This window comes from Bemisia tabaci, chromosome 10 (genome assembly GCF_918797505.1).
Source record: "Bemisia tabaci chromosome 10, PGI_BMITA_v3".
Taxonomy (NCBI): Eukaryota; Metazoa; Arthropoda; class Insecta; order Hemiptera; family Aleyrodidae; genus Bemisia; species Bemisia tabaci.
Window position 1 is genome coordinate 14,313,134 of NC_092802.1, and position 13,909 is coordinate 14,327,042.

The 13,909-nt window shown below is 41.9% G+C and overlaps 1 protein-coding gene across 2 annotated transcripts; it reads right to left on the reverse strand.

Moving 5' to 3' along the window:
- Positions 1-1,092: 1,092 nt before the first annotated feature.
- LOC109037772 (sulfhydryl oxidase 1) lies at positions 1,093-13,045 on the reverse strand. 2 transcript variants are annotated; one of them, XM_072305392.1, is made up of 5 exons: positions 12,620-13,045; positions 9,534-9,982; positions 7,035-7,388; positions 2,720-3,134; positions 1,093-1,641 (listed from the first exon to the last, which is right to left on the reverse strand). In XM_072305392.1, the coding sequence occupies exons 1-5, from the start codon at positions 12,924-12,926 to the stop codon at positions 1,436-1,438; spliced, it is 1,731 nt and encodes a 576-aa protein (XP_072161493.1). In that variant the 5' UTR covers positions 12,927-13,045; the 3' UTR covers positions 1,093-1,435. The 2 variants fall into 2 exon arrangements, with proteins under 2 accessions (XP_072161493.1, XP_018908148.2); XM_019052603.2 differs by having other exon boundaries at positions 1,095-1,641; positions 2,720-3,143; positions 12,620-13,043.
- Positions 13,046-13,909: the final 864 nt, after the last annotated feature.

The following is a 13,909-nucleotide window of genomic DNA, read 5'->3' on the forward strand; positions in this document are numbered from 1 at the left end:
CTGGAAACCGCGGGCGTGTGTCCGGAAACAATTCGATGTCACGGTATGGAACTTCCTAAAAATCACGATGCAAACTATGTGGAATAGTTTGAATAGTTGAGACATTTAAAAAACTGCCTTTGATTGAACAAAGAATTTGATCTAGAAAGTGTTTTTGGTTGAGCATAGAATGCAAGTGACGCACAGTGGATCGATTCATTATGAGAGGTCGGACAAAATTTGCAAACTTTATACGCTCATAGCTCCAATTATACAAAACTTTGAGGTTCTAAAAGTAGTTATATTGGTTTCCTGGCGGAATTTTCCTTCAGAGGCACCCCTTAAAGTTTAAAATGTGACGAAACAAACATCAAAATTTGCAGTTTTAATTAAAAATTGTATATCTTACCTCTCTAATTGACTCGACCCACTGTGTGACGTGTAGTTTAAATTGAAAAAGTACACGGTTCGTTTCTTTTCCAAGCGCAGACGCCAATTAGGAGAGCGGACTAACACCAACAGGTAAAACAAGGAATCATGTTCTTCAAAACAAACGGCGAAGAATGTGCGTTTTACACTAATCAACTTTGTGCAACGAAGATGACTTCATTCGTTTGCACTCATGTACGATTCGAATGAGAGAATTATGAATGAAACGAGTCGGTTCAACAAATGAAATTAAAGCGCTAGGTACAGCAAGGGCATTTTTTGGTTGCGGTAGATCTCTGCTAACGTTTCATCGAGTACCTATAATTGAAGGAAATTGTATGGAATTCGTTGAAACTTTTACTGAATTTTCTTCATGATTTTGCAATCCTTTAAACAAAAATATGTCAGAAAATTCACGGAACAGTCTCCTCTAAAAAATACACCGGAAAAAAATGCACATTGTATCTAGAGTCCAGACTCTTGAAAACATTGACAAGAAAAAATACTCTTGATTCAATCAGATTTAAGCTTAAATCAAACGGAAATCCGCTTAAATTAAAAGGCTTGGTTCTTGATTTCAGCTTAAATCTGATTGAATCAAGAGTATTTTTTTTTTCGATGTTTTTAAAAGTCTGGACTCTAGATCCAATGTGTTTTTTTTTCCAGTGTATAAATTAAAAGTTTCGATTTTGTAACACTGCATAGAAAAATTGTCCTTTCTGCACCCAACGCCTCAATTGGATGTATTTACGCCAAAAGGCACTAGGTAATTTGCGTTCTAACCCATTGCTTATAGTTCCTTTTAGCATAAATACGTCCAATTAATCAAGCCTCTATACCATTTTAGTTCTTCGATTGAAAAGTCTCCTCTTCAAAGGGTCATGACCACCGATCACTGAAACTACTGACTTTCTAAATACGTCCGAAATGTGCAAAGATTCTCTGTTCAAGGTGCGGACATGGAATTTAAGGTGTGCGTCTGCCATCACTTCTCAAAAAGTCTTCTCCTTCCGTAAACGTGATTGACTCATTTATTAGAAACTTGGGGGTCAATTATGCCATTCGGTAGACTCAGTTTCTCTGTCATGGTTTCTTCGGCAAGGGTGCGATTGCTGAGTGTCCCGTACTGCTGTTTCAGAAACTTCAAGACCTCCTCCTCGACGAACTCCCCTTCCTCTCCGACTCGACATAACCTGCACTGATCGTAGCTCGGGTATTGAATTTTCATGCGACCTGCAATACAATAGAATCTGTAACGCAACTAGTTGTATTTGGCATGATTTTATTTACTCTATTATTGTGATCTTTCAACTTGGATTTTCAGGCGACGGCGCACAGTGAATCGAGTCAATGGTCGGGCGAAATTCGGAAACTTTATATTAAAAGCTTATAACTACGTGCATACAGAACTTTAAGGCTTCAACAGTGAGTCCATTGGTTTCTTCGTAAAATGGTCTTCTTAAAGCACCCCTTAAAACTTAAACGTGAAGAGATAAACATCAAAATTTGCAGTTTTAGTCAAACATTCATGTTCGACCTCTCTGGTTTACTCGATCCACTGTGCGGCGGCGCGCGGCAGTCTGCTGGAATTTTATGAAGAAATCGCACGCAGGCAAGGGCGTTTGAGTACTAAGCTGGGGTCACGCCAATAAATTTGTACCGGCTTAGGTGTTTTATCACCTCATCACAACAACTTAAAATAATGTGATCTGCTGATAACGTATAAAAAAAAGTCCGAACCAACATAGATATCTCGGAGTAATCCCAGCTTAGTATTCAAATTCATCTACCTGATAGATGAACCTCTCCGTTTACATTAGAAAAAAGTATAGCCGGCAGGTTGCCGCCAAAAATCCATTTCAGGCGTTTAAGAATACGATCCAAAATGAACGATCTAGAAACTATAGATAAGGGAACCCTATGCTACACCAACAGTGAAATTCGTAACACATCAGGAGCAACAATTAGCTTAGAACGAAGATAGTCGATTTCTACGGCATCTTATGGGACTGTATGGGTTATGGGACTTGTATCAAATTTAGAAACATCTTTTTGGAAATCTGTGTCCAGATATGGAACTTAGCCATTCATCGAGTGAGTTTACGATGAAAATTTCAACGCTAAATCATTTAGGTATTGCAAAAACTCCCGTAAGATTCCATGCATTTGAGGTTATGACGAAGATAGCAATTGGCCATTTCCACTCCCCGCCCGGCTATCGAACGACCGCTCCATGTGTGTCATGTTTTTTCCGTAAGCCACCACCAATCTACAGTTTCTATATCGTTGTCCAAAATCGATGAAATCTCACCTCCAGTCCCATCGTTTCCCAGCCTCCTGTTCACCTCGTTATGCCCGCGCCACAACCATAGGATACTCGCATCGAAGGAATCGACCTCTTGGGGGATGCTCTGCGCCATCTGCGTGAAGTGCTGCGAGCACTCGTTGCAGGCGAAGAAGTGCTCGACGAACCCGGCGATGCTGGCGAGGACGTCCTGGGGGTCGTCGTCGTTGAGGCGCGTGCGGTTCGACTCCGCTTGGACGGTGAGCGTGTGAAAGAGAAGCCACACAGAGCATGGCGGGCTGGCCCCGCTGCTCCGGCAGTTCATGTACGAGGGCGGGTTCATGAAGAACTCGGGAAGACGGGACTCGAAGGGTGCCAGGTAGCTCTCGTACTGCTCGCCGGACATCGGTCCTGTGTGGTTCCAGATCGAGTCCGCCACTCCCTGGAAAACCTGTTATTTAAAGAAATTAAGCCAATTCCCACCATCAAACTTTTCATCCGACATAACTAAACGAAAAGTTGGATGGAAAGTTGAGCGCAAAGAAATTTGATTCAAGTACTCTCTGTTCCACTTTCCGTTCAATGGAGAATTTGCAAGGGTCTGAAATTTGATGAATTTCCTGTTTAAGTGTAATCCTCTGAGTGAACTGAACACGAAGATACCCTTGATTCATAAATTGAGCAATTATTAGAGGAGATATGACAAAATAACCGATTCTGCTAAAATACATGTGTTTAAATGGGAAATGCCGCCAGATGACGTCACAAGGCGGCGCATTTTCTCACTTTTAAATCAATTTTTCTTCAATTTCCCATGTCAGAAAAAAATTATGAAAAATGTTGCGAACTCAGCTCATTAGGCACTTTGAGATGAAGCAATAAAAAAATTGCGTGCAAATTCTCCATTGGATTGCATTTTGCAAAAAAGAACCGGAAGCATTGCAATGATGCCAAGATTGTGAAACCTCATCCTTTGCAATTGAATTGCTAAAATTTTGAAAAAATATGAAATTTACATGGTGATTTTTGTCTTAAATTTAAAGTTTTTAGCGAGTAAAATAGAAACTGTTTATGGATAATCAGGTTTTTCTTCCAAGACTAAAAAGTTGCACAATCTTAGCAACATTGCGATGCCTCTGGCTCCTTTTTGAAAAATGCAATCCAATTGGCACATCTTATTCAAGTTTCCGTTCAATTTTTCATCAGATTGTCGATTTCTCGCGTCAGTATTATACTATCCAACTTTTCATTACGACAAGTTGTATTCAAGAGTTGAATTGAGCGCCATTTTTATGGATCGTATTGTATGACTCCGTCGTTAAGGGAGCTTTACCAATGAGCAGTATTCTGTCGGCCTATGCTGATGACGTAGCCATTGCTACATCGGAGCGTAGCGCCTGGGCCATTGGAGATCGGGCGTCTGCTGCAGTGCGATATACGGTGCAACGGATCGAGGCTTTAAAATTAATTGTTGAAGCTACTAAGACGGCGGTAGTCCTTTTATTCTGTAAAAGATCTGACTTGAACGTAACCGTGAAGGTGAAGGATACTGTGCATACACCAACGAAACACGAGAAGTACTTGGGGGTCTGGCTCGATCGAGGATTGAACTTTTCTTACCACGTCAAAATGACAGCAGCTAAAACAAGACGGACAGCCGGTTTTTTGGTGAAGATCATGCCTCTGCAAGGTGGATGCTCATTTAGAAAGCGACGCGTGCTTGCCTCAGTCACAACCAGTATTCTAACCTATGCGGCTCCTGTTTGGGTCCATGCGATGGATGTCAAAGTTAGTGCGGCAAAGGTCATTGGCGCCATGCGACCGGTCAAGATCCGAATCTGCTCGGCCTACCGCACGGTTGCAAACGAGGCGCTGGATGTCTTAACGGATGTCCCGCCGGCAGATCTTTTAGTACGACGAGTGGCAGACAGGTACAACCTTTGTGATACAGTGCGCGCACAGGAAAATTTGTTGCAACAGTGGCGCCAGAGATGGCTTGAAAATCAAAAAAATACAGCAAAGTGGACTAGAATTTTGATCCCTGACTTGGACGTGTGGTGCCAGCGTTCATTTGGTTACCCCAATTTTTTCACTACACAGCTCTTAACCGGCCACGGGGCTTTTGGGAAATATTTGTTCAAACTCAAGTTGTGCGATTCACCCATGTGCGGGCATTGCGGGCTGATAGATTCAGCGGAACATGTGCTTTTTCATTGCCAGCGGTGGGGTCGCGCTCGGCGAGATTTGTTCGAAGTGATTGGTGGACAGTGCCTGCCTGGGGAGCTAATTGGGACTCTCTTGCAGGATCGGAAATATTGGCGAGCTTTTGAGAGATTTGCGGAGATTGTTCTATCAGAAAAAAGGCGAAACTTCACAACTAGGCGGTTTGTGGTTGGTCCGATCATTTAATTCAATTATTGTATTATTTACACTGTACATGTTCTGAGCACCCACAATGTTTGTCAGTGGCTGGACGAATTGTGGGAGGCGACAAGATTTTCCCCACAAGGCTTTTGCTTGCTTCCATGGTTGGTCCTCCTTACTTCATAATAATTAATTAATATCTATACAAGTATTTACAAGTATTTACAATTGTTACTTAATTTCTCGGGGTCGCGTCTTTCGTTCCTCCGGAGAGTCTGGTTGGCACCTATGCATATTTTTATATTTTTATCGAGTCTTTTATAGTTTTCATTGTGACAAGTTTATGCAGAATCAGTGTGCAAGGGATGTGTTAGTGGTGACTAGCGACAAGTAAAATGATGGTGAGTGGTGATGTGAATAGTTATAAATAGTGCCTAATTTAGTGTTTGTTTATTTTAAGTTGCCTCTCGGGGGAGGGGTTGAGACTCTCTCTTCCCTTCCCCCTGTTAACGCAGGGGATCTGTCTGTGGATCTGGGGTTTGACGCTCCCCCGTACCCGAGTTAGCCGGCAAATTGCTAGAGATAGTCGGCTACCCTTCGACCCCGTAGACTGCCACCTCGGTGACTTTCTCGGGTTTCCTCCTCCCGCCTTTTGGCGGGATAGGCATCCCCTGATGTTGCCGCTCCACTGTGCCTGCGTCCTCGGTCGTTAGCCCACATCCTGTCGCGGCGGCAACGCGGCGGCAGATCAAGCGGGATCGTTGACGTGTCTGGTTTCGTGATTCCCGCGCCCCCCAGGATCCCGGAATGCGGACCTTGAGTCCGCGCATCCGGCCCTGGTGGTTGGCGGGGGCTGAAAGCGGGCCGGACCGGAGGAGCAAGTCAAAGTTGACTAGTGCTTCGGATGGGGTTGGCCGGCCGCGTCGCTCGCTACTCGTAGGGAGGGGCGCTGCGAAGTCTGAGTCCCATGGGTGCAGTGGGTAGGACTCGGAGCGCCGGCGTAACACAGGACTCCTTGGAGTCCTGGCCGGGTGCCACCTGGAATCCCCCACACATCCACGGGAGGTAACCTTTCCGCTTCAGAGGCTCCAGTGCTGACGGACCCCTCGGGGTACGGATTCCCATCCTCAGAGCTGCTGGGAGGTTTAAATCCCTCCTGGCGGGGGTTAGGTACTCCGGAGGCAACGGGGTGCTCCTATGAGGGTGGGGTCCGGCTGGACACTGCTGCGGGGGGCCCTCTCGCCTGACGAGGTAATGGCCGTAGGCTGACCGTTGGGTGGGAATTAAACTCGGACAAAAGGGGATGCGTAGTGCGGATGCATCTCAAGGGGAGTGTCGTTAGTGTTTGGCGGGCCTACTGTCATAGGCCAAACCCACATAACCATTCACACTCCCGGACCGAGGTCCCCGGACAGCGATGCCCGGGGACGTTCCACTCGGACCGGGCCGCGATTGGTATCTGGTACCTGGGAGTGGGCCTGGAAAACCCCCCCGGGGCTCGCCGGATCTGGGGGCACTTCGGTTCCCCCTCAATCCAGTGCGGGAGAAAGCAGATTTACACTTCCGTTTAAACAAAAAAAAAAAAAAAAAAAAAAAAAAAGAGTTGAATGAAAAGTTGCATAAAGTGAAATCGGCTTCATACAAATTGAATCAGTCGACATGAAAAAAAAAATAGTCTCTCTGACTGATTATTGATTTCAATGGACAAAGCTATGGACAAAAATGAAATGGAGCGATCGTTTTGGAGGAAGCGGGTGGTTACAATGGACAAATGAGGTAGGTAATTATATCCCAAGATTGACTTTTTGACCCATAAAACAAGATTTGGCAACGTTTTTCCAAAATGGCGGGTATTTCGGGTTTTTTTTTTTTTTTTTTTTTTTTTTTTTTTTGGCAGAGGTAAAATTCGGATATTGCGTGAAAAATCACATACGATAGGTGTTATTTCATGAAAATGCAATGTTCCCTGATGGCTAACCTCTTTTCCGGCCTCGAGAAACGGGAAATATCGGGCGACGACCCTGACGTAGCGTTTCAGGGCGTCGAGCTTCTCGTCAAGGAACTCCTTGGGCGCTTTCAGGTGGTTGAGCACCGTCTCTCGGAATCCCTGCTCGATGTCGAGTTGGTAGACCAGATCCCCGGTGAAGGCTGTGGCGTTGGCGAAGAAGGGTTTCCTCGGCCCGTCGTAATACGGTAGATCCGGGACACGGATCCCGTGTTCCTCGAGGTAGAGCTTCGTCGCGTTGTAGAAATCTCCTCGCGTGATATTCGAGACAGGCAGTCGGACAAAATCCCCGGCACCCCGCTCGAGGGCGTATAAGCTGGGAAACTCCTTGAAATGAGAAGATACACATTTTTAAGAGCAGCCCAAGACAATGATAACAGCGGAAAAACAAGGATGAAAAAAACGGGAAACAAAGCTAAAAGTACACAATTTATGAACCCAAGACGTTGCGACTCAAAACTGAGTCATTTTCAGTCGGAAACAATAAAATTTAAAAGAAAAAACCATAAAAACCTGAGCCCTACATGGTGGCGGCCGGGATCTGAGAGAAAGAGAAAATTGATAACCAATGGTTTTGGATTGGTTTTGGTTTTGGAATGGAAATGGATTTGGTTATCAATTTTCTCTTTCTCTCAGATCCCGGCCGCCACCGCGTAGGGCTCAGGTTTTTATCGTTTTTTCTTTTGAATTTTATTGTTTCCGACTGAAAATGACTCAGTTTTGAGTCGAAACGTCTTGGGTTCATAAATTGTGTATTTTTAGCCTTGTTTCACGTTTTTTCATCCTTGTTTTTCCACTGAAATGAGAAGAGCAATATTATAACGACGCACAATGGATCGAGTCAGTAGGAGAAGTCGGACAACATTTGGAAACTTTAAACGCTTATAACTCCGCTTATACAAAACTTTGAGGTTCCAAAAGCGGTTCTATTGGTTTCCGCGTGAAATTCTCTTCCAGAAGCACCCCTTGAAATTTAAAATGTGACTACATAAACACCGAAATTCTCAGTTTTAGTCAAAAATCTCATGTCCGACCCCTCTGATTGACTCGATCCACTGTGCGGCGGTGTAAGTCGGCAATCACATAACTGGGTTTGCGACGTTGCAGACTTCCTGTCATACTTTATTTTTTAAACGGAAAAATTCTTTAAAACTGCCTTATTTTTCTTCTCTGTGCGAAGGAAGTTCTGCATAAACTTCAAGGAATGATGTCAATATGTTCTCCTTTAAAAAGAATGACTTGGAGGCGGAGATTTTCAGACACCGCAAACGAGATGTGTGATTGCAGACTTACGCCGTCGATGAGCGTTGCTAAAAAAAATGTACGCGGGGATTCCATCACCCTCCAATTTTCTTTGTGCTGCTGATAATATTCGGAGAATTTTCAAACTTTTTAAACGTATATTAGCGCCTGCAAGACTTTATAAATACCTCACGCATTGCGCCAAACAGTGCGGTCGCCATTAAGCCCGTATTAGCGCCTACAAGACTGCATGGATACTTCTCGCATTGCGTCAAACGCAGTGCAGTCGGTCAGTAAGCGTGAAACGCATATTAGCGCCCACAAGACTGTAGGAATCTGACTGTAGGTCCCCCGAACGTAAAAACGCCGTGCTGAACGCCGTATGTGCATTTGAATGTTGCCTAATTTCCTCTTGGAGAATATTTATTATTGAAGAAAGTTATGAATATTATTTCTCAAACTTGTCAGACTTTTCAGATCAAAGTACCAGCAAAATCCTCTGAAAAATTGGAAGAGAGATATTCACAAATTATATATTGTTACTCGTGTGGTGAAAAATGTGAAATTGAGAATAATTACACCAATTTTTGTATGGTTTCATCTGAGAGTGCTTAGTAATCCGATTTCGTTTTTCATTATAATTTTTCCGATATGAGACAAGTATCAAGATAGATTTAAATTTGAGAAAATACACCGCTTAGTGACGTCATCTGGTGGAGTTTCCATCTTCATGTGCAGATTAAATCATTTTGTCTTACGTATTTCCTCCAATATTTGTCCAATTTATGAACCAAGATTATCCTCGTGTTCAGTTCTCTCAGTAGTTTCCCCTCAAACATAATAAAAATCAACTCTCAGACACCTATAAATGGAGAATTTGCATGCATGCAAATTTTTCATTGCCTCATCTGAAAGTGCTTAAAGAGCTGATTTCACAGTATTTTTTATAATTTTTTTCTGATATGGAAAACAGTATAAAAATAGATTGAAAAGTGAGAAAATGCACCGCCTTGTGACGTCATCTGGCGACATTTCCCATTTGAACACATGCATTTTAGCAGATTTGATCATTTTGTCGTATTTCCTCCAATTATTGCTCAATCCATGAACTAAGGGTATCCTCGTGTTCAGATTACTCAGTAGTTTCCACTTAAACACAAAATTCATCGAATTTCAGACCCCTGCAAATTCTCTATTATCTATAGACATTTCCCCGTCCGGCCTAATTACCTGAACATTAAACATTTCGACATATTCGCTGTTGTTTCCTTCGATATGGAACATTCTAATCTTGTATTCTGGCCGATGGAAGTCTAAAATAAGCTCCTCGCCAATGAACGAATCCCTCTTGTCCGCCCCGTCGATCAGTACCCCGACGTGGTTAACCTCCGGGGGCAGCGTTTCGATGGCCTCCGTCAAGTTCTCTGTTGCTTCGAGAACCGGCATATTCGACGGACTCGATGATCCCTTCAGGGCTTTGATGAGGGAATGGCGAAGCTCGTCAACGGTGAGCCCCTTCAGAACGGGATCCCCCAGGGACCCGGGCAATGACTTCGGAGGGAAGTATTTTAAGGTCGGGTACTGGATGACCTCGTAGCTTCGGCACAGCTTCCTGTTGTTGGGGTCGATGGAATCGGGGTCGCAGTCTATCGCAGCGACGTGAACGTAGTCTCGCCAATCTGAGAACGAGTAGATAAATCTATGAATACTTTACAGAAAATGAAACCACAGAATGATCCGAAAGTTTCCATCTCTATGCTACCGTGCTAAGGAAAAACGCTGTATGAACATTCGAGAATTGCCAAATTTTCTTTGATAAAACATATATTTTTGACAACATTTATGCATATTTTTCCCTGAAATTTTCAGATACTTAAGATTAAATGGACGACATTTTGCAATTTAGAACTATGAATTCTAGCCCGGTTTAAAAACAACGTACATGCCATTTGTCTCCCTATGCGCATAAGTGTTTTTCCGGAAAAGCCAGAATTTATAGTTCCAATTTGCAAAATGCAGTCCAAATTGCATACACAGTTGTCTGAAATTTTTGGAAAATTATATTCGCTATATTCCCAGTAAATTCGGTTTTTATCGGAGGATACTTGGCAACGTCTGAAGGTTCATACGGCGTTCTTCCTTAGCATGGGCCATGGCAGTATACTACCGTGCTGAAGAAGAATACCGCATATTGGGGTGCTAGGTCAAAATGTCCAAAAGAAAATGTCCAAAAGTCAAAATGTCCAAACCCTGAATGCCCAAAAATCTAAAAAGGCCAAATATCAGAAATGTCCAGCAGACAAATAAGTCGAAAAGTAGGCAAATGTCCAAATGTGAGATTAGGCATTGGTTGAGTTGTTATTGGATTTTTGGGTGCAGGTTTGCAAGCTATTTGTGAATGCAGCCACAGAAACAGATGCGTCGGATAATGGAGAGATGCAGGTTAAGAAAAAATGATGATAACATTTTTCATGAGAGCAGGCAAATTCTCACTATTAAAAATGCATTAGTGATTTATTTTCCAAATTTTAAGTGATATTGACAAACATAACAAACATGGCTAATATTACCCCATTTGTCATGAAAAGCCAAAAAAAAAGAAAAAAAAAAAAAAAAACAACGCCTGAAAACAGTTAGTATATAATTACTCTTTCCATTAATTTGGACATTCGCCTACTCTTGGACTTATTTGACTGCTGAACATTACTGATATTTGGCCCTTTTAAATTTTTGGGCATTCAGGGTTTGGACATTTTGACTTTTGGACATTTGTTTTTGGACATTTTGACCTATTACCCATATTGGATTGAGTTAATCCGAGAGGTCGGACATGAAATTTTTGGCTAAAACCGCAAATTTTGATGTTTAGTTCGTCACATTTTACATTTAAAGGGGTGCTGTTAGAAGAACATTTTACCATGAAACCAATGGAACCATTTTTAAAATCTCTAAGTTTTGATTTAACGGAGTTGTAAGCTTTTAAAGTTTCCAAGTCCGACCTCTCCCATTGACTCGATCCATGGCGTGCCGTAGGAACATTCAAGAGTTGCCACAATTTTTCTGATAAAATGTTAATTTTTAGGGAAAGTTATGAATGTTTTCCCTCGAAATTTTCAGGACTTTTCGGTGCAATTGCGAGCATAATTATCTGAAAAATTGGAGAAAAAATATTCATAGAAACGTTCTGTTGTAAAAAATTAAATTGCTTAGTTAAATTTGGCAATAGCTGATATGTCGAGGTTCCTCTCTGCTATATACGCGGTCCAATTATTCCTGCCGTACTCAAGAGTTGTGTTAATTGCCTATTCTCCAATTGAAGGAACTTCTCTTGCTGAAATCTATTGAAATAAAACTGATATGAGCTGCATTTTTTTTTCACTGCAAACTGCCCACTTTTCTCACACATAGGACAAGACTCACCTTATAGTACGTATAGTAAAGGCGTTCATTCACCCCACCCATCCCAACTGTTATTTCCCCCTTGAAATCAACAGGTGTTTCCCCTTAAATCAATATCAATATCGGAGAAATCAATCAGGAGGATTTTTACCAACGGATTACAGTTACAGAACTCACGAGAGCAGTATCAATTTTATCAAAAATCTAACATATAATAAGAAAGACAAAGAAACGGAAAGTTCGATAAAAAAATTGAAACTTTCATCTCACCTCTTCGATTACATTCCAAATCAATAGTATTTTCCAAAATAATAACGTCTATTCACCCCACCTATTCAACTATCTCATTTTCTTTAGAAATCAATGCCCCTTTCAGACAATATCAATTTAAAAATGTTGCAGTTCTGAGTACACTCAAAGCTTTCGCTTATTTAAAATGGTTGGGGTGAATTAATAGACGTCATTATTTTGGAAAATATTGATTTTGACAGAAATCGAAGAGCTGAGATAAAATTTCCAATTTATTTTTATTGAACTTCTCGTTCCGTTGTCTCTCTTATCAGGTGTTAGATTTTTAATAAAATGTATACTGATTTCATGATTTCTGTGACGGTAATCCGTTCGTAAAAAATCTCGTGATTAATTTTCCCTACATTCAAATTGATTTGAGAGGAAACACCAATTAATTTCAGGGGGAAAAAATAGTTAGGATGGTGGGGTAAACGGACGCCTTTACTGCTCTTTATTGATCTTTAAAATCGGCATTTATAAAACGAATGATCTAATAATATTGCAATACGGTAAGAAAATGTTATTTTATTGCATTAATTAGCAATTTCTTGTCAATATGGCATTACCTTGTGCTACCTGCGGAACAGGGCCTGCAAAAACGCGATGAACTATACTTAATTACTTACTGTATACATTCAGAGCAAACTCCTTCCAAAGCAGTGCGTATCGTTGGCACTGTCCACACCAAGACACATAGAACTCCACAAGCCACGCTTTCTTCGGATGATTCATGACATAGTTGTCAAAATTGGTGCTATTTAGGATGACAACTTTATCACTCTCATCATACAGCCCAGGTTTGCTGGCCAGAGCCTTGAAGAATGTCCGATAATCATGTCTGACCTTTTGATCCGACAAACCATCAATCGGGAAAAAGAATATAACACCAGCTAAACAGTGATAGAAATACTTTACGAATCTTGAGTGCATCATGAGGTATAAAAAAACCAACACAAGAAAAGGGAGGGGAAGTCCAATGGGGAAACCATGATGAATTCTGTACTCGCAGGTTTTCCGAACGGTGCTCGACTGAGAGATGAGGAGATACGGGAAGACGGTTGTCAAGCGCGACAGACTTAATGGGTTTTTTATTGGGAAGCCTCTTCATTATGCTACGAGTGACTTATTCTGCCGTGATAGCGAAGAGAGCCGTAAGTGCAAAAATGAAGTTTTGAGAAAATGGGCCTAGAAGCTTCTGAGTGAAACATTTTATGAAAAGAAGCCTCCGTTCTTTGTCAAATCGCAACCAATCATTCGATTGACTCTTAAAAATCATTTGGGGACTTAAAACTCGACCAATTTTATTTTAATTACATGAAAAGGGTAAAATTCAGTTTCATGTTAGGTTAGTATTTAGCAAGACAGCCGTAAGTGCTATCTTCTGCGTGCTTTTGTGGTAGCGTGTTGGACACACAACGAACACATTTTCAGGTCAGAAATCGGCAGATGAGGGCGGCATTCCTCTTGAAAGCACTGTTTTCATTGGCTCTCATGCACCTACGGCTGTCTTGAAAAAAACTATGTCATTTTTTGTGCACTTACGGCTTTCTCATACGTCTCGTTTTCATTAAATTATGATGAATTTTGCCGTTTTAGCTGTCTCAGTAATTTCATCTAAAAGAGATTAGACGAATTTTGAAGAAAACTCGATTTTGAAAATTTTGCATTTACGGCATTCTTCGCTATAATGGCAGTATTCATGACGAAACATCGTGCTCAGTTCAATTCTGAGACCTCACTTTCGAGTTCGAAATCGGCCAAAAATCTCCAAAATAAAAAATTAATAAGGTTAGTCGGTCAGGTTGGCCTATAGTGGTCAGCGCGTCTGACTATAGGACAATAGGTCCCGGGTTTGAATACCGGTAAGTGGTGTCAACTTTTCACGGAACTGGCGAGCGGATTTACAAGAACTGATT